The 20378-nt window shown below is 44.7% G+C and overlaps 1 protein-coding gene across 2 annotated transcripts in view; it reads right to left on the bottom strand.

The window, feature by feature from the left end:
• Positions 1-20378, bottom strand: part of itprid1 (ITPR interacting domain containing 1) — a 145063-nt gene that overhangs the window by 80879 nt on the left and 43806 nt on the right. For both annotated transcript variants that reach the window (XM_067981380.1, XM_067981381.1), the window contains exons 9-10: positions 19686-20191; positions 17001-17058 (exon numbers count right to left, since the gene is read on the bottom strand). In XM_067981380.1, coding sequence (XP_067837481.1) covers positions 17001-17058; positions 19686-20191 — 564 coding nt within the window. The remainder of the gene's footprint in view (positions 1-17000; positions 17059-19685; positions 20192-20378) is intronic.

Below are 20378 nucleotides of genomic sequence, written 5' to 3'. Positions count from 1 at the left end.
TAGAATCGTAGAAAGGTTACAGCACGGAAGGAGGCCATTCGGCCCATCGAGTCCACGCCGGATCTATGCAAGAGCAATCCTGCTAGTCCCATTCCCCCGCCCTATCCCCGTAGCTCTGAAACTTTTTTCCTTTCAAGTAATTATCCAGTTCCCTTTTGAAGGCCATGATTGAATCGGCCTCCACCACCCCCTCAGGCAGTGCATTCCAGATCCTAACCACTCGCTGTGTAAAAAAGTTTTTCCTCATGTCACCTTTGGTTCTTTTGCCAATCACCTTAAATCTGTGCCCTCTGGTTCTTGATTCTTCTGCCAATGGGAACAGTTTCTCTCTATCTACTCTGTCTAGACCCCTCATGATTTTAAATACCTCTATCAAATCTCCTCGCAACCTTCTCTGTTTCACGGAGAACAACCCCAGCTTCTCCAGTCTATCCTCGTAACTAAAGTCCCTCATCCCTGGAATCATTCTAGTAAATCTCTTCTGCACCCTTTCTAAGGCCTTCACATCTTTCCTAAAGTGTGGTGTCCAGAATTGGACTCAATACTCCAGTTGTGGCCGAAACAATGTTTTAAAAAGATTCATCGTGACTTCCATACTTTTGTACTCTATGCCTCTATTTATAAAGCCCAGGATCCCGTATGCTTTATTAACCGCTTTCTCAACCTGCATTGCCAACTTCAACGATTTGTGCACATATACCCCCAGATCTCTCTGTTCCTGTACCCCTTTTAGAGTTGTGCCCTCTAGTTTATATTGCCTCTCTTCGTTCTTCCTACCGAAATGTATCACTTCACATTTTTCTGCGTTAAATTTTATCTGCCACGTATCCACCTATGCCATCAGCCTGTCTGTATCCTCTTGAAGTCTATCACTATCCACCTCACTATTCACTACCCTTCCAAGTTTTGTGTCATCTGCAAATTTTGAAATTGTGCCCTGTACACCCAAGTCCAAGTCATTAATATATATCAAGAAAAGCAGTGGTCCCAGCACCGACCCCTGGGGAACACGAATATACACCTCCCTCCAGTCTAAGAAACAACCATTCACCACTACTCTCTGGTTCTTGTCACTTAGCCAATTCTGTATCCATGTTGCTACTGCCCCCTTTATTCCATGGGCCGCAATCTTGATGACAAGTCTACCATGCGGCACTTTATCAAATGCCTTTTGAAAGTCCATATACACTATATCAACTGCATTGCTCTCATCTACCTTCTCTGTTATCTCATCAAAAAACTCTATCAAGTTAAACTCTATCAAGTTAGTTAAACACGATTTGCCTTTAACAAATCCGTGCTGGCTTTCTCTAATCAATCCACACTCATCCAAGTGACTGTTAATTCTGTCCCGGATTATAGTTTCTAAAAGTTTCTCCACCACCGAGGTTAAACTGCCTGGCCTATCGTTGCTGGGTTTATCCTTACAAGGGTGTAACATTTGCAATTCTAGCGATGTGATGGCATTTAATTCAAAAAATTATATATTTTACCCACAACCAGTAGCTGTGACATACAGACCAGGTCTGTGCTGAGTTAACTGATCTCAACCTAGTTAGCGATAGAGGAAATACAATTGGCCTCAGCACCTCTGTGTTATGGAAAGTGACGAGCATTCCTGCTGCTAATCATTATCCAGTGCCCTGTACTGGGAGTGGGTTCGTATACACATTGGGTAAGGACCGATCGGGCTCGGCAATGGTGTGCCCTGCGACCAAAGTTACCTGTCGGCACTAACTGTCCAGTGTCACGTGTGAAGAATAGCCCTCTGAATGAGGTAGTGGAGGGTGCTTGAGGCCCATGTAACCACACTTTAGCAAGGGGGGGGGGTGGTGAAGGGAGGGGGAAGAGAGTGGAGGAGAGGAGACAAGCTGGGCAGAGAAAGGAAAGCAGGCTGTTGGGGCTGATCTTTGTGTTCCGGTGCCTGGGGCTATTGGATCATCCGGACACAGCGAATACAGGAAAATCAGACAGGGAGGAGTCCAAGTATTTAAATGAATGGTAGATCGGACGAGCTCCGTTCAGAGCATGCTCCTCCATGCCTGGTTTTCCAGTATTCGCTGTGCTCAGGCAATCAAATTACCCCAAATAACCCCAAACACAGGAATCGGAAAACCTGCCCCGACACTTTAAATGCACTAAAAATGTTTGTGCTGCAGCATCAACTTGTCGTGATATTTGTCACGATGGTGCTGTAGTCAAGTTTTTGGAGCAGGATGTCCTTGGATGCACCAGGAGTCAAAACTACCTCCTGAGATTATCATGTCATGGAAAAGTCCCTTTACAACTCAAAAATCAATTGCGAAGAATGGTGGATTTCATTTCCTAGGCCTGTTTTACATATTAGAGTATTTCAACAAAGGTTTTGACCACAATCTAGCCCCAATTTCATCCCAGCCTGCCTGGCACGAACGGGGCGGTCAGGTAGTTAAAATGGCGGTCGGGGGTTCAAGCCTCTTTTTTTATATTCGTTCATGGGATGTGGGCGTCACTGGCGAGGCCGGCATTTATTGCCCATCACTAATTGCCCTTGAGAAGGTGGTGGTGAGCCGCCTTCTTAAACCGCTGCAGTCCGTGTAGTGACGGTTCTCCCACAGTGCTGTTAGGAAGGGAGTTCCAGGATTTTGACCCAGCGACGATAAAGGAACGGCGATATATTTCCAAGTCGGGATGGTGTGTGACTCGGAGGGGAACGTGCAGGTGGTGTTGTTCCCATGTATCTGCTGCACTTGTCCTTCTAGGTGGTAGAGGTCGCAGGTTTGGGAGGTGCTGTCGAAGAAGCCTTGGCGAGTTGCTGCAGTGCATCCTGTGGATGGTACACACTGCAGCCACAGTGCGCCGGTGGTGAAGGGAGTGAATGTTTAGAGTGGTGGATTGGGTGCCAATCAAGCGGGCTGCTTTGTCCTGGATGGTGTCGAGCTTCTTGAGTGTTGTTGGAGCTGCACTCATCCAGGCAAGTGGGATGTTCCCGGCATGTTCTCATTTTAACCAGGGATATTTCAAGCATGGGAGTGTCACCCGCCCCAGGCGGGCAGGGGCCTACGTAATATGATGAAGTCACGGCCTGATGATTTCATCAGTGCCACAATGCGATTTTTACCTGAGATCACGGGAGGCCCGTCCAGTGCCAAAACTGCTGGTGAAACCTGGCGGAAGGCAGCAGAGTGGCCAGAAGAGGTCAAGACAAATATATTTTCGTAATTTTTGTGGCGATTCCTTGAGGGCCAGGAAAAGCAGCCGGGCCCCGCAAGGAATCATTGGGCCTCCCAGTCCCGGCATTCCCTGTCCCTCCCACCACCAGCAGTTCTTTGGAGACCTTCCCTCCCAGCGCTAAACTTATGCTGGGGCTGTTCTCTTAGGTCCCTGTCGGTGCCGGCCTCCCGCCCGATTTCCCGCTCCCACCCACCACTTCTGACGTAAATTCTCCTAGATTCGGACAGGTAACAGTACAGGCACAGTGAAATGAGGCCCAGGAGTTAAAACGGCCTGGGCCTCATATCAAGGAATGGGGACTCCCGTCCGCCCTGAATGTGCTCAGAGTTAAAATTGGTGCTTCCGTGTTTTACAAATTGACTTCCATTCCTGACCCACTAAATTTCCTTTACTAGAAACTAAGGGCTGCTTCCTATGAAACAAGGCAGTTAGTATCTGACAAAACATATTTCGATGGGATGAGATTCCCCACTCTATTCACAGTTGCTTACTTCAGAGAATGACTGACAAACAGAATAAACAATGACCCCACCACCATATGGATAGGAATACAATACAGACTATGTTTAGGCTTTTGTCAAAATTTTGGGCTGACTGCTTTATTGAATTAAAAATCCATTAATGAGGTCAAATTGGATTTTATTGTTATCTTCAACCATGTAAGTAAGGGCAGAGAAAAAACACAGCACAGTAAATGGAAAAGTCTCTTCGTAATCCAGACTCATGATTGGCAGAACTTTGTGAAAGACCCTCCCCGCCCCTCCACTACCATCGCCACCAGATAGCTTAAAGAATGAGGGTCTGCAGTGCACTGTAAATATGAGCTGAATAGGAGGGTATGATAGCCTCAAGGTCAAGAGTTCAAATCCCAGAATTGCAAATTGTGAAATTTAAATTGGGTTAGCACAAGAACAATGACCATGAAAGCTGCTGGATTTTTGTAAAACCCTACTAATATCCATCAGGGAAGAGAGCCTGCTCCCCTACCTACTCTGGCTTACATGGTAATGCCATTGAATATCAAGGGGAGGTGGTTAGACTCTCTCTTGTTGGAGATGGTCATTGCCTGGCACTTGTCTGGCACGAATGTTACTTGCCACTTATCAGCCCAAGCCTGGATGTTGTCCAGGTCTTGCTGTATGTGGGCACGGACTGCTTCATTATCTGAGGGGTTGCGAATGGGACTGAACACTGTGCAATCATCAGCGAACATCCCCATTTCTGTCCTTATGATGGAGGGAAGGTCATTGATGAAGCAGCTGAAGATGGTTGGGCTAGGACACTGCCCTGAGGAACTCGTGCAGCAATGTCCTGGGGCTGAGATGATTGGCCTCCAACAATCACTACCATCTTCCTTTGTGCTAGGTATGACTCCAGCCACTGGAGAGTTTTCTCCCTGATTCCCATTGATGTCAATTTTACGAGGGCTCCTTGGTGCCACACTCGGTCAGATGCTGCCTTGATGTCAAGTGCAGTCACTCTCACCTCACCTCACCTAAGGAATTCAGCTCTTTTGTCTATGTTTGGAACAAGGCTGTAACGAGGTCTGGAGCCGAGTGGTCCTGGCGGAACCCAAACTGAGCATCGGTGAGCAAGTTATTGGTGAGCAAGTGCTGCTTGATAGCACTGTCAACGACACCTTCCATCACTTTGCTGATGATTGAGCGTAGACTGATGGGGCGGTAATTGGCCGGATTGGATTTGTCCTGCTTTTTGTGGACAGGACATACCTGGGCAATTTTCCACATTGTCGGGTAGATGCCAGTGTTGTACTGGAACAGCTTGGCTAGAGGCGCAGCTAGATCTGGAGCACAAGTCTTCAGCAGTACAGTTGGGATATTGTCGGGGCCCATAGCCTTTGTTGGATCCAGAAAATTTACATCAAGCAAGGGATTATTCAAAGAAGTATCCAGTGTTAGAAAGTTTACATTGATGGTGTAATCCTTTCTGACAATATCTATACAAGAGAAACACTGTGGGGTAGAAATTGGTGTGGGTTGCTCCCTTTTTTTGGGTGTAAAATGGGTGCAAAGCCTATCAATTTAGCAATAGGATGGCCTGTGCCCAATCTGCGCAGGCATCGGGCCCTTTTGGTGTCCACCTTTTCCTTTTTGCAGTCCCTGGGACCCAGGCAAAGTGAAAAATCGACCCTTAATTCTTACTGGTAAATAATTATATATCATCGTGTCCCCTGTGATGTTGTTCATGGTGTGTTAGAGGGTTTGTTGGTTTGTGTCAAGTAACATGTAATATATTATCAGGGCCACTGAATAATGGCGACTAAATAAGCTAAATTGCATTTTTATTGTCAAGTATTGTGGGAGTACTCGCGGTATTTTTACAATGTGACCCACATATTCATGAAAACTGTAAATTGGTTACCTTGCTAATTATCAAAGATTTATTTACCTATATACTCAGCTTCATGTCTTTCCATTTTTCAACTGGCACTTAGTTTCTCATGAGCTTTCTTTTCCCACCAGTAACATTACTGTCCTAGTGGGTTTCCCAATGGGAATTATGTACCTTAACATTCTGGAGGAATAAGAGTAGAATGAGCAAGCAGGTCAGGCCGTGAGGGAGGTTTTCAGTGCCCAATCATTAAAAAATACTTCAGTGACTGGAAAGTGCTTTGGGATGGCCTAAGTTTGTGAAAGGCACTATATAAATGCAAGTGCTTTCTTTCTATTAATACCTCACATGCTCATAATTAAAAACAGAGGTGTACATTCACTTTGGCAGACCATCAGTGCCCAAAGGCTCCTATTCCTAGTGAACATAGGAACATAGGAACAGGAGTAGGCCATTCAGCCCCTCGTGCCTGCTCCGCCATTTGATAAGATCATGGCTGATCTGTGATCTAACTCCATATACCTGCCTTTGGCCCATATCCCTTAATACCTTTGGTTGCCAAAAAGCTATCTATCTCAGATTTAAATTTAGCAATTGAGCTAGTATCAATTGCCATTTGCGGAAGAGAGTTCCAAACTTCTACAACCCTTTGTGTGTAGAAATGTTTTCTAATCTCGCTCCTGAAAGGTCTGGCTCTAATTTTTAGACTGTGCCCCCTACTCCTAAAATCCCCAACCAGCGGAAATAGTTTCTCTCTATCCACCCTATCTGTTCCCCTTAATATCTCCGGAGGCACGACAGACACAGACAGCTCAACTCTCTCATAAAAATGAGGCCTGAGGTCCAATTTCAGATGAGCCTTGGGCCACGGCTTCTGCGCATGTTTGAATTTCCACCCCACTATTTCTGCAGGTTTCAGCTTGCAGATATTCAGAAATTCTCCCTCAGAAAGTGGTTTCGATGACACAGCTGTTTCACGATCAATCACTTAGCGTGCTTTAACAGCAGCATCACTTACATGGCGAGCATCAGCAAACATCAATTGCTGCTTTTAAACAAGTGCTAATTCTGAAAATCCATCTTTACATAACTTTCCTGGTGTACTTACAATATTTCTCACCATGATTTGCTTCATCTTGTCTTTGAATGTTGTATTCTTTCACCACAGCTACCTGTTGCATACAAATCGAACACGTGGGCTTTCCATTCATGTCCACAAAGAAATTAATTTCATAATTCATGTGAATGTTCTGGTAATTTACCCAATTAGTGCCGCATGTGTCCTGGGTTAGAAACTGCCCAGTTTAAGAGGGAGGTACAAAAGGTACAGTGACAACGATTGACAAAGCTCAAAAAACAATCATTTTGGCTTTTGAAAAAAAGCTAGATTTACTTTTGTAACAAAGGCACTGAAGCTGTTGTAATTGTTTTTCTCAAGTGAATCGGTAGCATGGGTTCAGCAGAGGCAAAATAACTAATTAATTTTTAAATTAAAGCATTGAATTGTTAGATTTAGCATCACCATCAGTAAAGTAAATGGGGGAAACTACGGCAAATCAATGGATTTAGGCATGGACACATCTGTCGCTCCAACATTCATGGGGGGTTAAATTGATTAACCCCCGAATTCAGGCGCGGGCATTGCCCGGTGTTACCGATGCAGCCAGCACATTAGATTGGTGCTGCGACTTCATTTATCTGATTGATGCGCAGCGTGGAGCCCCCGCTGCGTACGTCATTCCATTTTCTCCATTCTCTCCACTTCTCACCAGCACGGGGTGGGGCCCTTATCTCAGGTGAGTTGTTCGCACCTCATAAAGGAAGGCTGCACCTCTTATTTGCAAAAAATGAGATACGGGTCCGCACGGAGTCTGAACGGAGAGCAGACGTCGCACATGTAAAGCACAGATGCAGCTCCCATCCCTATGTTTACAAACTGTTGAGTTATGTTAAAACATTGAATAAAAGGTTGCGCACTACTAAATCCCACATCCTCCAATCTGCACGCCAAATCTCACTAATCTGCCGATCTGAGATTGTACCGGGCCTGCGAGAGTGCGGGCACCAAGGTTCTCTGCTGATGCACTAGAGACCTTGATGCAAGAGGTGGACAGAAGGAGGGGCATCCCATATCCACAGGAGGGCAAGAGGTCCCCCCAGACATATGCACCCGAAAGAGGGGGAGGCAGTAGGGGACGAAGTCAATGCCAGGCGCACAGCACCACGAACATGGATGCAGTGCAGGAAGAAGTTCAATGCTTTGACACAAGTGGCCAAGGTGAGTGAAGTCTACTGCCAAGTGGCATCTCCTACCAACTGCACCACTAGCCGCATCCACTGCTCCACCCATTACACCCCCCATCACCCACATACCAACAAACTCTTTTAATCAGTACTCAACTCTGCCAATCAGATGCTTCCCCTCACCCTCACACATTGCCACTGTTGCAAGCCGCATACCCACAAGTCACACGACACATAGAATGGCAGCTATTCAACCATGACAGGCACATCTCCCAAACATCCTGCAGGACACTCACCAACACATTTCCCGCTTTCTTGCAGAAGTAGGTTGAGCCTAACAGGAAGCAGTAAGTGACAGTGGCATTTAGCCCCTCGAGCCTCTTTGACCATTCCATAAGATCATGGCTGATCTGTGACCTAACTCCATGTACCTGCCTTAGCCCCATATCTCTTAATATCATTGGTTAACAAACATCTGTCAATCTCAGACTTAAAATTAACAATTGAGCGAGCATCAACTGTCATTTGCAGAAGAGCATCCCAAACTTCTACCACCCTTTACATGTAGAAGCGTTTCCTAACTTCACTTCTGCAAGACCTGACTCTAAATGTTAGGCTATGACCCCTCATCCTAGTATTCAAGTATAGGAGACCTCCAAAAACAGGTACAAATGCATCAGCAGCCAGAAGCAATAATCCAGCAACTAACCTGTTAACCCTGCATGGTCCCTTTAAATAGCGCTTGTGGGGGGTCCTCCAGGCCATCTACGACATGTTTAGCTGGTCGTGGTTAAGTCAGGACGTTGGCTGCAGCATTAAGTTCATGGTGCTATGCGCCTGGCATTGACTTTGACCCTTACTTTCTAAATGGTAAAAAGTTAAAAACAGTGGATGTCCAAAGGGACTTAAGGGTTCAGGTACATAGATCATTGAAGTGTCATGAACAGGTGCAGAAAATAATCAAGAAGGCTAATGGAATGCTGGCCTTTATATCTAGAGGACTGGAGTACAAGGGGGCAGAAGTTATGCTGCAGCTATACAAAACCCTGGTTAGACCGCACCTGGAGTACTGTGAGCAGTTCTGGGCACCGCACCTTCGGAAGGACATATTGGCCTTGGAGGGAGTGCAGCGTAGGTTTACTAGAATAATACCCAGACTTCAAGGGTTAAGTTACGAGGAGAGATTACACAAATTGGGGTTGTATTCTCTAGAATTTCGAAGGTTAAGGGGTGATCTGATCGAAGTTTATAAGATATTAAGGGGAACAGATAGGGTGGATAGAGAGAAACTATTTCCGCTGGTTGGGGATTCTAGGAGTAGGGGGCACAGTCTAAAAATTAGAGCCAGACCTTTCAGGAGCGAAATTAGAAAACATTTCTACACACAAAGGGTGGTAGAAGTTTGGAACTCTCTTCCGCAAATGGCAATTGATACTAGCTCAATTGCTAAATTTAAATGTGAGACAGATAGCTTTTTGGCAACCAAAGGTATTAAGGGATATGGGCCAAAGGCAGGTATATGGAGTTAGATCACAGATCAGCCATGATCTTATCAAATGGCGGAGCAGGCACGAGGGGCTGAATGGCCTACTCCTGTTCCTTTGTTCCTATGTTCCTATGTGCCAAAATGGTGTCTATCCCTTTAAATCAGCATTGCACACCGATCTAACGCATATTCTTCTTACTTTACATGCTGTCAGCATTCGTTATCTGCGCCTGCGCAAGCCCCTTTACTAAGATGGCGTCCGACGCATGTCAAGCTATAAGCATGTGCACACATCCCAGACATCATTTTGGGACTTCAGGAGGCCGCTTAGTGCCAAAACAACTGTTGCCTCCTCCAGCCCTGCAACCGTTTGAGAACTCTGTGTTCCTCCAACTCTGGCCTCTTGTGCATCCTCCACTTCCTTCATAAGACCATAAGAAATAGGAGCAGGAGTAGGCCATTCGGCCCCTCAAGCCTGCTCTGCCATTCAATAAGATCATGGCTGATCTTCCCTCCATGCCATTTTCCTGCATTATCCTCATATCCCATGATGCCTTTAATATCTAGAATCTATTGATCTCTGTTTTGAATGTACTCAATGACTGAGCCTCCACAGCCCTCTGGGGTAGAGAATTCCAAAGATTCACCACCCTCTGAGTGAAGAAATTTCTCCTCATCTCAGTCCTAAATGGCCTACCCCTTATTCTGAGGCTGTGACCCCTGGTTCTAGACTCCCCAGCCAGGGGAAACATCCTCCCTGCATCTACCCTGTCGAGCCCTGTAAGAATTTTGTATGTTTCAATGAGATCACCTCTCATTCTTCTAAACTCTAGAGAATACAGGCCCAGTCGACTCAATCTCTCCTCATACGACAATCCCGCCATCTTGCCCCACCATTAGCGGCTGTGCCTTCAGCTGCCTAGGCCATAAACTCTGGAATTCCCTTCCTAAATCTTTCCACCTCTTTCTTCTCCTAGAAGACGATCCTTAAAACCTAACTTTTTGACCAAGCCTTTGGTCGCCTGTCCTAATGTCTCCTTCTTTGGCTCAATGTCAATTTTTGTCTGCTTACACTCCAGTGAAGCACCTTTGGATGTTTTACTACCTTAAGTTGTTATTGTTATCACTGCGCTCTGTCACCTGCTGCAGCGACAACATGAGCCTCAGACCAAGGCATGGACAGCGCTGCCTGTGGCTGTCAAGGTTACCGCGGCTCTTAACTTTTATGCCACAGGCTTCTTCCAGGCTGCAGCAGGTAACATCAGCAACATCTCCCAGTTTGCAGTGCACCGTTGTATCAGAGAAGTCATGGAGGCTCTCTACACCACGAAGAACACCTACATCTTTGTCTGAACGGACAGAGTGAAGCAGGATGAGAGAGCACTAAGCTACACCAGGGTGCAAGGTGCCATAGACTACACCTACATTGCCTTACATCCTCCCCATCACCAGCTTGGCATCTTTCTGAACAGAAAGGGATTTCAATGTCCAGCTTGTTTGTGACTACAGGCACCTCATCATGCAGGATTGTGCCCAATTTCCTGGCAGCAATCATGACTCTTTCATCCTGCGCCAGTCCTCTGTGCTGCCTTTATTCCAATCAGGCCGCCAAGTTACAGGCTGGCTACTTGGCGACAAGGGCTTCAGACTTGGCTCATAACTCCTGTCAGAAACCCGAACACAGCTGCGGAGGTGGCCTACAATGAGAGCCATGCTGCCGCCAGAAATGTCACCATCCTTACTACCACCATCCGATTGACTTCCTTCGGTCCAGACTTATGGACCTTGCCCTCATTTCACTACAAAGATGAACACCAACACCAAATCTTGAACAAAAAACAAATTTAACAACTCAATTCCATCTGAGTCTTAATAGTTATCAAAAATAATTACGAGTCTGCTTTGTGCAATCACTTAGTACCTGACTTCTGTGCTTGTTTTTCTATCCTAGTGCCACTACAAAGTGTTTCCCCAATGTTTACAGCTTGGGAGGTGGAAGGCATGGGCCAGGACATCCAGGCCTGAGTATCAGGAGAAGGCACTGGAGTGAAGTGTGGTGCAGTGATTGTAGGAAAGCGGGGAAGGGGGGTATTGAGAGTACTGAGGCTGTAGGTGGTGGAGGTGTGAACAGAGAGTAAGAGAGCAGTATTCTTACCTTAACAACTCTGGTGCAGTCATTGAACTTCTTCCGGCATTGTGGCCATGTCCTGAGACCTAAGGTCCTCACATTCACCTCCTCAGCGATCTCTTCCCACTGGCGGTGGAGGTGTTGCCCGGAGGGTTTACGCCATCACCCCGCCCCCCCCCCCCCCCGCCCCCCTGAGGTATACAGCCAATGAATAGCACTGGTAATGCTGGCTGCACACCTGAATCATTTTAATGAGGTCCCAGCACCAATTTTACGTGGTCCCTGACTGTGCAGCATCCACCCAGCCGCTTGTGCACCCGTTTTTAGGTACAATCAAATTTCTAGGCCAGTATTCGAAATGAGGCCTAACCAAGGTCTTGTACAAGGACAAAATGGTCATAGAATCATAGAATGGTTACAGCACAGAAGGAGGCCGTTTGGCCCATTGAGCCCATGTCGGCTCTTTGTAAAAGCAATCCAGTTTAGTGGGTGAACAATCCAACACTTGGTGAATTCTGCTTCACAATGATACGAAGAGCCGACATAGAAGGATCAAAAAGCGACATCGCTATGAACGCTTGGCCGCCACAAGCTAGTTATCCCTGTGGTAACTTTCCTGACACCTCCTGCTTAAAACCCAAAAGGTCAGAAGGATCTTGAGGCCCCACTTTCACTTTCTGTATTCATACTGAAAATCAAGATCAAGCGAGCTTTTGCCCTTCTGCTCCACAGGAGGTTTCTGTCCTCCCTGAGCTCGCCTTAGGACCTTAGGTATGTTTCGTTTTATATTAAATAGTCCTGTGAATGCAGCCCAGTACCCTCGGGTTTAATGCACCAAATTACCTGCATTGTCAACGGTAATGGTACTTCATTTGCCCGTGACAAGAAAGGAGTGTTTAGCTGAGCATATCTAGAATGATTCTGTGCTACCTTATCACATCTGCCGAGTTTTTGTAGTACAGAAGGACAGGCAGGCAGTTGGGTAACGATTGCACTGCATTCACAGTCCTCTGTTGCAGCTCCTGTTGGGGTGAGTGAGCGAGCACGCGTCGACCAGCTGCTGACACCAGGAGACTTCAATATCTGAACATCTGCTGAAATGTGCAGCGGAAAAGTCACATACAATTTCTAAATGTCAAATGTAATTGTGGAATGAAATTTTAATTTTACCCACAGATTGCAAGCATTAGTCTCACATATGCTTCAATTATCTCTGTTTTAGATAAGCTCATTATGAATCTAGATACGGGTAACTTCCTTTCTTAATTGAATCTGCCTTATGTCAGAATTCTACCTTGCAATTTCTTTTTCCATAGATGCATTTGAAAAATATTGGCCTTTTTAAGGCTATTCTGATCTACAGCATCATTTCTTTGACTTGCTCATAAAAACTTATTGGTTAAGATAACGTAACTGGCAAAATTGCATGGGTATATGACAACACATGTGTATTGCTTGTGTGCCCAGGACTAGAACCCCTAATGCTTGTGTTTCAAAGTCTGCTGGGTTTACAGCCATACACAAGCAGCCAGTCACAAGGTGTTGGGTTACAAGGCATACAGTGAATCAACACTCACCTACAAGCTGATCTACTATTTTCTAGCAAAATAAGAACCATCCAACATCTAACCTATTTCTGCCTTTGCGTAATTTATAAGCATGACTCCTGGTCCTTCCCTATCTAATTGAAATAATTTGTCAACGTGAACACAATCCAGACCCTTCGTTATTTTATTGACCTCAATCAATTTGCCCTTGAGTCTATGCTTCTCTGTATAGACCCAGGATTTTAATCCTATCTGGATAGCTAATGTGTTTTAAACTGGAATCAATCTTACCGGTTTGCTGACTTGAGTTTAATAAATTTTACCTTTAATGCTTACAGGTGACATCCCTTTGCATTTTACCTCTGCTTAGTGCATCATCATGCACAAAGTGGGCATGCAAATAAATGCAGCACTTTCCAGGAGGTAGTACATCACTCTAACTTTGCAATGGAAATGAGCTACTGAGAAATGCGATAGAGAAGAGGAGATATAAACAGGGACAGGGATAGAAGCTCATTAAGGCAGGGCACAGCAATCGTATGTTCGCCTAATGTAACAATAAACACAATACCAATGTAATGACTTGACACTGGATTTCATGGACACTATCTACAGCCAGAGTTCAATAGCTCCAACAGATTTGAGTAAGGGTCATTATCATCTACTTTTGATTTGCACCATCATTATTGCCGCCTTTTGCCTTGCAGTATCATCACTTTCGTCATTTAATCACTCCTGCCCTCTCCCCACCACAGACCTCTCCTTTTTCTTCTTTTCCTGCCCTCTTTACCCTTGCTCTGTACTTATTTAAAAGCTGGTCATCGCTAACATCTGCCAAGTTTGATAAAAGGTCAACGACCTGAAATGTTGACCTAGATATTAACGGGGAGCCGGGGAGGGTGCAGGTGAGGCCGACAATGGCTGAAGAACCCGGCAGGGCCGAGACTGCGGAGGTCCTGCTGATCTTAATGGCAGGAGCTCATTAACACCTTGCAGCTCCACCTCCCGCCCAGCAGCCGGTCAAATGGACAGCCTGGCCAGCAGGCAGGAGGGAACATTAGCGGCAAGAGGCCGCTGAACGGCGTTCCGCGCGTGTTGCTTTTTTAACCACCCGACCCTCTCCTGGCCATTGCGGGGGTGTTAATATTGAGGCCATTAATTCTGTTTCTCTCTCCGTAGGCACTGCCTGACCTGCTGAATGTTTCCAGCATTTAGTGTTTTTACTTATAAATCGGTCCATGTCTGGTCTCTAGTACAGTACTTTGTTTTTGAATCTCCAAAGGTTTGAGTACTGCTTCACACAGATAGCTTTGGATAGATCTAATTTCTATCTAATTACAGTAAACTAGTGTATAACCTTCATCTTGGGTTGCCCTTCCCTTCACTTTTGCCTGCCACTTATTTGTCCTCTCTCCCATCAGCCTTGGAAAAGACTGCTAAATGATTGAGCTGCCCTTTGAGGCTATCCAAAAGCTTTCAGAATTTTTGTTGCCCTAGTGTGACACTTCCCTTTTAATTTCCCCCATCCCTTTAAATTTCACTTCTAAACAATTTTCCACCCCTATCACGAATGTGCTTCTTGCATACATTTCAATCTGCACCTAGAGCTCTGCATAGTTAGGATAATGAGCTGAGCTCAGAAAGCTGGGGAAAAAGAACACATTTCCATTCATAAAACCCGGGCCACATCCCAAGGCTCCACGCCACAGGCTGGGACTTGACCACAGCAGGTGGCTCATTGGGAAACACTGCGTACATTTGCTCATGAATTTCCTTCCATTTATATCAAGGGTCCTAAGATTAGGCGGGCTGTGTTCCCAACAGTAAGGCCAGGATTATGTCCGCCAGTGCCGACTCTGCCAGAATTTGCAGGATCAGTGGGTGGGTGCCTCATTTGCACCAGGCCGGCAAACACCTATATGACTACGGGCACATTCTGGGTGCCTGCTTGTCCCATGTTGCCAGAATCACTGGCACCAGGCTAAGATCTGTATTGGAGTATACCGAAGTTCCCCTGCCTTCCACCACCACCCCCCCCACACCCCACCCAAGTCCCCACACAGTTCCATCAGCCCCCTGTGTAAGGCAAACATAATATTTTTAAAAATTATTTGAAAAATTCCCTACACCTCTACCTGATTTGGGCCCACAAGCACCCTTTTGGAAGCTAGTAGGTCTCATCTCACTTGGCAAGCCAACCTCCGATCTCACACTGGGTTCCTTATCACAGAATTATACCGCAGTGAAGGAGGCCATTTGGCCCATCATGCCTGTGCCGGCTCGTTGAAGGAGCTACCCAGTTCGTCCCATTCCCCTGCTCTTTCCCAATACCCCTGCAAATTTTCCTTTTCAACTATTTCAACAATAACTTTCAAAATGGAATTGAATAATGTGCTTCCACCACCCTTTCAGGCAGTGCATTCCAGATCATAACAACTTGCTGCATAAAAAAATGTCTCCTCATCTCCCCTTTTGTTCTTTTGCTAATTATCTTAAATCTGTGCCCTCTAATTACCAACCCTGCCAGTGGAAACAATTTCTCCTTGTTTACTGTATTAAAACCCCTCATAATTTTGAACATTATTAAATCTCCCCTAATCTTCTCTGCTCCATAGGAGAACAATGCCAGATTATCTAGTCTTTCCACAAACTGAAATCCCTCATCCCTGATATAATTCTAGCAAATCTTCTCTGCACCTTCTCCAAGGCTTTGACATCCTTCCTAAAGTGTTGTGCCCAGAATTGAACACAATACTGTAGCTGAGGCCTAATCAGTTTACACTAACTTCCATGCTTATGTACTCTATGGTTCTATTTATAAAGCCAAGTATCCCATATGCTTTCTTAAAAGACTTATCAACTTGCCACCTTCAAAGATTTGTATGCGTGAACCCTCAGGTCTCTCTGTTCCTGCACCTCCTTTAAAATTGTACCATTTCGTTTATATTGCCTCTCCTCATTCTTCCTTCCAAAATGCATCTCTTCACACTTCTCTACAATAAATTTAATCCACCATGTGTCTGCTCATTTCACCAGTTTATTTATGTCCTCCTGAAGTCTGCTACTATTCCTCCTCCCTGTTTACTTACGAGCTGAGGATGCAGAAACTCCCAGAGACTGGCCTTGTAAGGCCTGGGCAGGATTTCCCAACTAAGGCATATCCAAGTTCCCCCCTTTTTCCTGGCATTTTTGCCAGAGTTTCACAGTACTGCTAACAAAACTCAGCCCCAATAATTGGAAAATCATTTTCCAGTAAAACGCCAGCTCTGAGTCTGGTGGTGCGGGGCCTCAGAAATTCCCCTCACAATTTCTAACCATTCGGGTGCAAACTGCACCTATAAAAGATTATCAAGGCTATTGTCTCGATGGTTATTGTACATAACCAATTGGATGTGCTTTCAACATTGTTTATATTTATTTCAAATAGAAATTCTTAGCAGTAGTCAGTTTTTAATGCAGGCTTATTTTTGTGTCCTTATGTAATGACCTCTCCTCACTCCTCTTTCCTGAGTTGAGTGTTTTGCATACTTAGCAAACCACACTCACCTTGCAGGCAGCACTACACCATTCAGAAACACCCAGCTGAAGGGCAATTCATCCCACAACCACTCCCCCACATATCCTAGACACCAGTGGAAGAGCTGTTTAGGCAGAGGAGTGGAAGGAGGCCATTTGCTCCCTTCTCATTCTCTTGCCCTCCTGACCCTGGTGAACCAGGACGTCAGTGGGCAAGGAATCCTAAGGAGAGAGGAGAAACACATAGGCACATCATTTTCACAGTTATGAAAGAATTATGAAAGAATAGTTGTAGGCGCCAAGAAGTAGGCACGAAGAAGTAATGACAAGTCCCCAAAATTGAAATGGTTAAATGAGAGGAATCCTAAAGTAGAAATGTGTTAAAAAATCTGTGATTAAGTGATAAAGGTAACTGTATTTTCAGAAAATTAAAAATAATTTGATTCTCCATTATGACGAGATTTTTTTTCCAAATTTCAATGTTGTAGATCTTGCGACTAAAACATACACTTACCTAAACAGTTATTGTTGGCAGCCACACTTGGAGAACTATCTTCATCAAAGCTCTGGATCTGAGACATAAAGGAAACATGACTCCATTTAATTTGTGTCTTTTTTTCTCTTCAATTGCTATATGTTTAGTGTGTTTAAAAACTTGCTAAGACAATTGACATATAATTGAACATAGTAAGAAACAGTACTGAAACAGTGTAGAACGATTCTTCACTGTAGTACCGAGGGAGTCCTGCATTGCTGGTAATGTATCATTCAGGTGAGACATTAGACTGAAGCCCTGTCTGCCTGCTCAGGTGGACATAAAAGATCCTGTGGCACTATTCAAAGAGCAGGGAATTCTCCTCCTGTCCTGGCCAACTTCATCCCTAAAGCAACATGTCCAAAAACAGATTATCTGATTATTTATTCATTTATGGTTTGTGAGCTGCCAGTGCCTGTCATGCCTGCACCGGCAGCTTGCCCATTTAAAGATGACTGTCAGGCTGCTTGCCTTGCCGGCAGCTGCCTAAAGGTACATCCCGGGGTGGGGGTGGGAGGGAAGGATTGTGAGTACTGTGGAGTTGGGGGGGTGGGAGAAGACTCCTGCTCTTCCTGGCTCCACAGGCACGAGTTTTGAAAGTTTCCTTTTTTTGAAAGATGATCGTTTGTTGGCGGCCGCTGCTTAAGCCACAGCGCCTGCTGAAGAATCCCGAGGGGAGCAGGCCCAGCTCCAGCTCCGCTCATCCCGCTTATTTGCAAGGGGTCCCAAAACAGGTGTTAGATCCCTCATTTACATATGTAAGGGGCGTAATGCTTGTTTAAGTTAGCTGCCAGGACCGCCTGAAAAGTGGCCCAACCTAATATCGGGTTGGACATCTTTCAGGCATACTTTGGACGGTAGATGTTGGTCCCTGAAATTGGCCCATTTTATGCCCATAAAATGGGCACAACAAGGTCCAATTTCTAACTCTTAGGCTCTTACTGAATGCAGATTGATCAAAGTATCTAAGAAGACAAGAAAGAAAGAAAGAAAGAAAGAAAGAGATCGAAATTTTATTGACATTATCCCACCACTGAGAAATGTCCCAACATGCATCATATACATGGAATTATTTAAAATGCAGCTACTGTTATTATTTAGGCAGACAGCCAATTGGAGCACAGCACGATCCCACAAGCAGCAATAGAATGAACGATCAATTAATCTGCTTTTGTTGGTGCTGGTTGAGGGAGGACTATTTGACGAGGACACCGGGAGAATTTCATGCTCCTCTTTGAATAATGCTATGGGATCTCTAATGTCCACCTGAATCACCAGGCAGATAGGCCTCATTTTACATCTCACCCCAAGAATGACACCTCCAACAATTCAGCACTCCCTCAGTACTGCAGCGAAATGTCAACCTGGAAAAGTAGGCAACAGATAATTGACTTAAAGCCCGTGTCCAAAAGTAAAAGTAGAACACAGCTAAAAATGTTCACGAGGAGACAAGCAAAGTTACATGATGCCCAAGAAATGAAATTTAGGGTTGATATTGGGAAGTTCTTCTTCAAATAAAGAGGGATCACCAGATTGGAAGGACTTTCAGATTGGATAGTGTCGGCAGAAACCCGAGAATTGTTTAAGAAACTGGAGCAATATAGAGACTTTCTAAACCAAGATGGATTAAATGGTTTCCTCATTTGTTCTATAGCTGAAGAAAATAATAAATACTTAATTCTCCTGGAGCAGGGAGCCAGCACTTCTGTGTCTTTCTTTCAAATGGACTCAAAGAAGTGATGTCATGGAAATTATTTCTTAACTCTTTTAAAATGAGCTTACCAATAATATGTAGTAAAGTGGATTAAATCACAGGTAAGATTATCCCATGCCTTGTTTGTTCCCTGCACTTGAACCATTTGTGTGCGTGTCTGTCCCTCAATCTGCAGTTCATGTGTAGATCACAGTTAATTAATGAAAGAATTTCTGTTAAGAGCAAAGTGTTCAAATCCCTGCACATAGAATCACAGGATTTTACAGCATTGAAGGAGGTCATTCAACACATCACAGCTGTGCCTGAAAGAGCTATCGAATTAGTCCCATTCCCCTGCCCTTTCCCCATAGTCTTTTAATTTTTTTCAGATATTTACTCACTTTCTTTTAAAATCTATTATGGATACTGCTTCAGCCATTGTTTATGCTAAGCATTCCCTGTCCTATCAACCCTCTGAAAAAAAAATTCCTAACCGCTCTCTCTGTTCTTATGGTACTAATCTTAAATTTATGCCGTCCAGGTATCGACTCACCAGCCAGTGGAAAGTTTTCACGATTTACTTGATCAAAACCCTTCATAATTTTGAGCATCTCTATCAGATCCCCTCCTAAACTTCTTTATTCGAATGAAAAGAGCTCGGTTTCTCTAGTCTTCATTGATAACCACAGTCTCTCATCCCTGGGATTATCTTAGTGAATCTCTTCTGTACTATCTCCATGGCCTTTACATCCTTCCTAAGGTAGGGTGCCCAAAACTGGACACAATATTCTAACTGTGGCTTAAACAATGCTTTATATAAGTTTAGCATTACCTCTTTGGTTTTGTACTCTATCCCTATTTATAAAACCTAAGACCCCAAATAATTTTTTTAAGCTGTATCAACTGGTCCTTCTACTTATGTGTGTTATACTTTTGGGTGACATGATTTCCCTTTTCCTGATTTTGTTTACCTCTTCCATTTCGAAGGAATCTGGTGGCTGATTGCTTGTGCAAAGCTTCGGTTTCTTTGCCTGGAGCGTAATGAGTTGAGACTCCCTGTCTCTGCCTTTGGCAGACGGTTCCAGCAAAAGACAACCTTGGGCCTCCTTCACATTAGGAGGCAAATCAGGAGCCTTGTTCTCAGCCTCACTCTGCTCTACTGTCAATGGTGCCAAAATGCTCTCTTCAGGAATAGACTGGTGAGGACATTGGAAAGCAGCTCGTCTGTCCCTTCCTGAAGGGTTTGAAGGTTTCTCTTTACTTTCTCTGCTTTCTTTGATATTTTGAGAGTTCTTGATGTTCTGAAGGTGGTTATTTTGGGACACTGTTCTCAGCAACATGCCCATTTTTCTGCTTTTCTCTTTTGTTTCAGGGGGCTGTTTCTCCTCAGTGGTGAGCTTTTGGGTGGCTAGCTCCGTGAACAAGGAGGAGAATACATCAGACACTTGTTGTAAGACTTCAAGTTGCCGGAAGCGACCTAAATGGACAAGATAGCAAACAAAAAGAGAAACAGAACTTGAATTTACTGTGAGACAATCAATAATACCACGTATTACCTTGGAAGGACATTGTCATAAATACCATTTCCTTTAGAATTATCAGACTAATCACAGCCCTAAATATTTCCAGAAAGATTTTTCTCTGGGCCCGAATTAACTTGTATC

The sequence above is a fragment of the Heptranchias perlo genome, chromosome 3, assembly GCF_035084215.1.
Source record: "Heptranchias perlo isolate sHepPer1 chromosome 3, sHepPer1.hap1, whole genome shotgun sequence".
Lineage (NCBI taxonomy): Eukaryota > Metazoa > Chordata > Chondrichthyes > Hexanchiformes > Hexanchidae > Heptranchias > Heptranchias perlo.
Note: the sequence above shows the minus strand (reverse complement) of the source record. Positions and strands in the feature narration are given on the sequence as shown.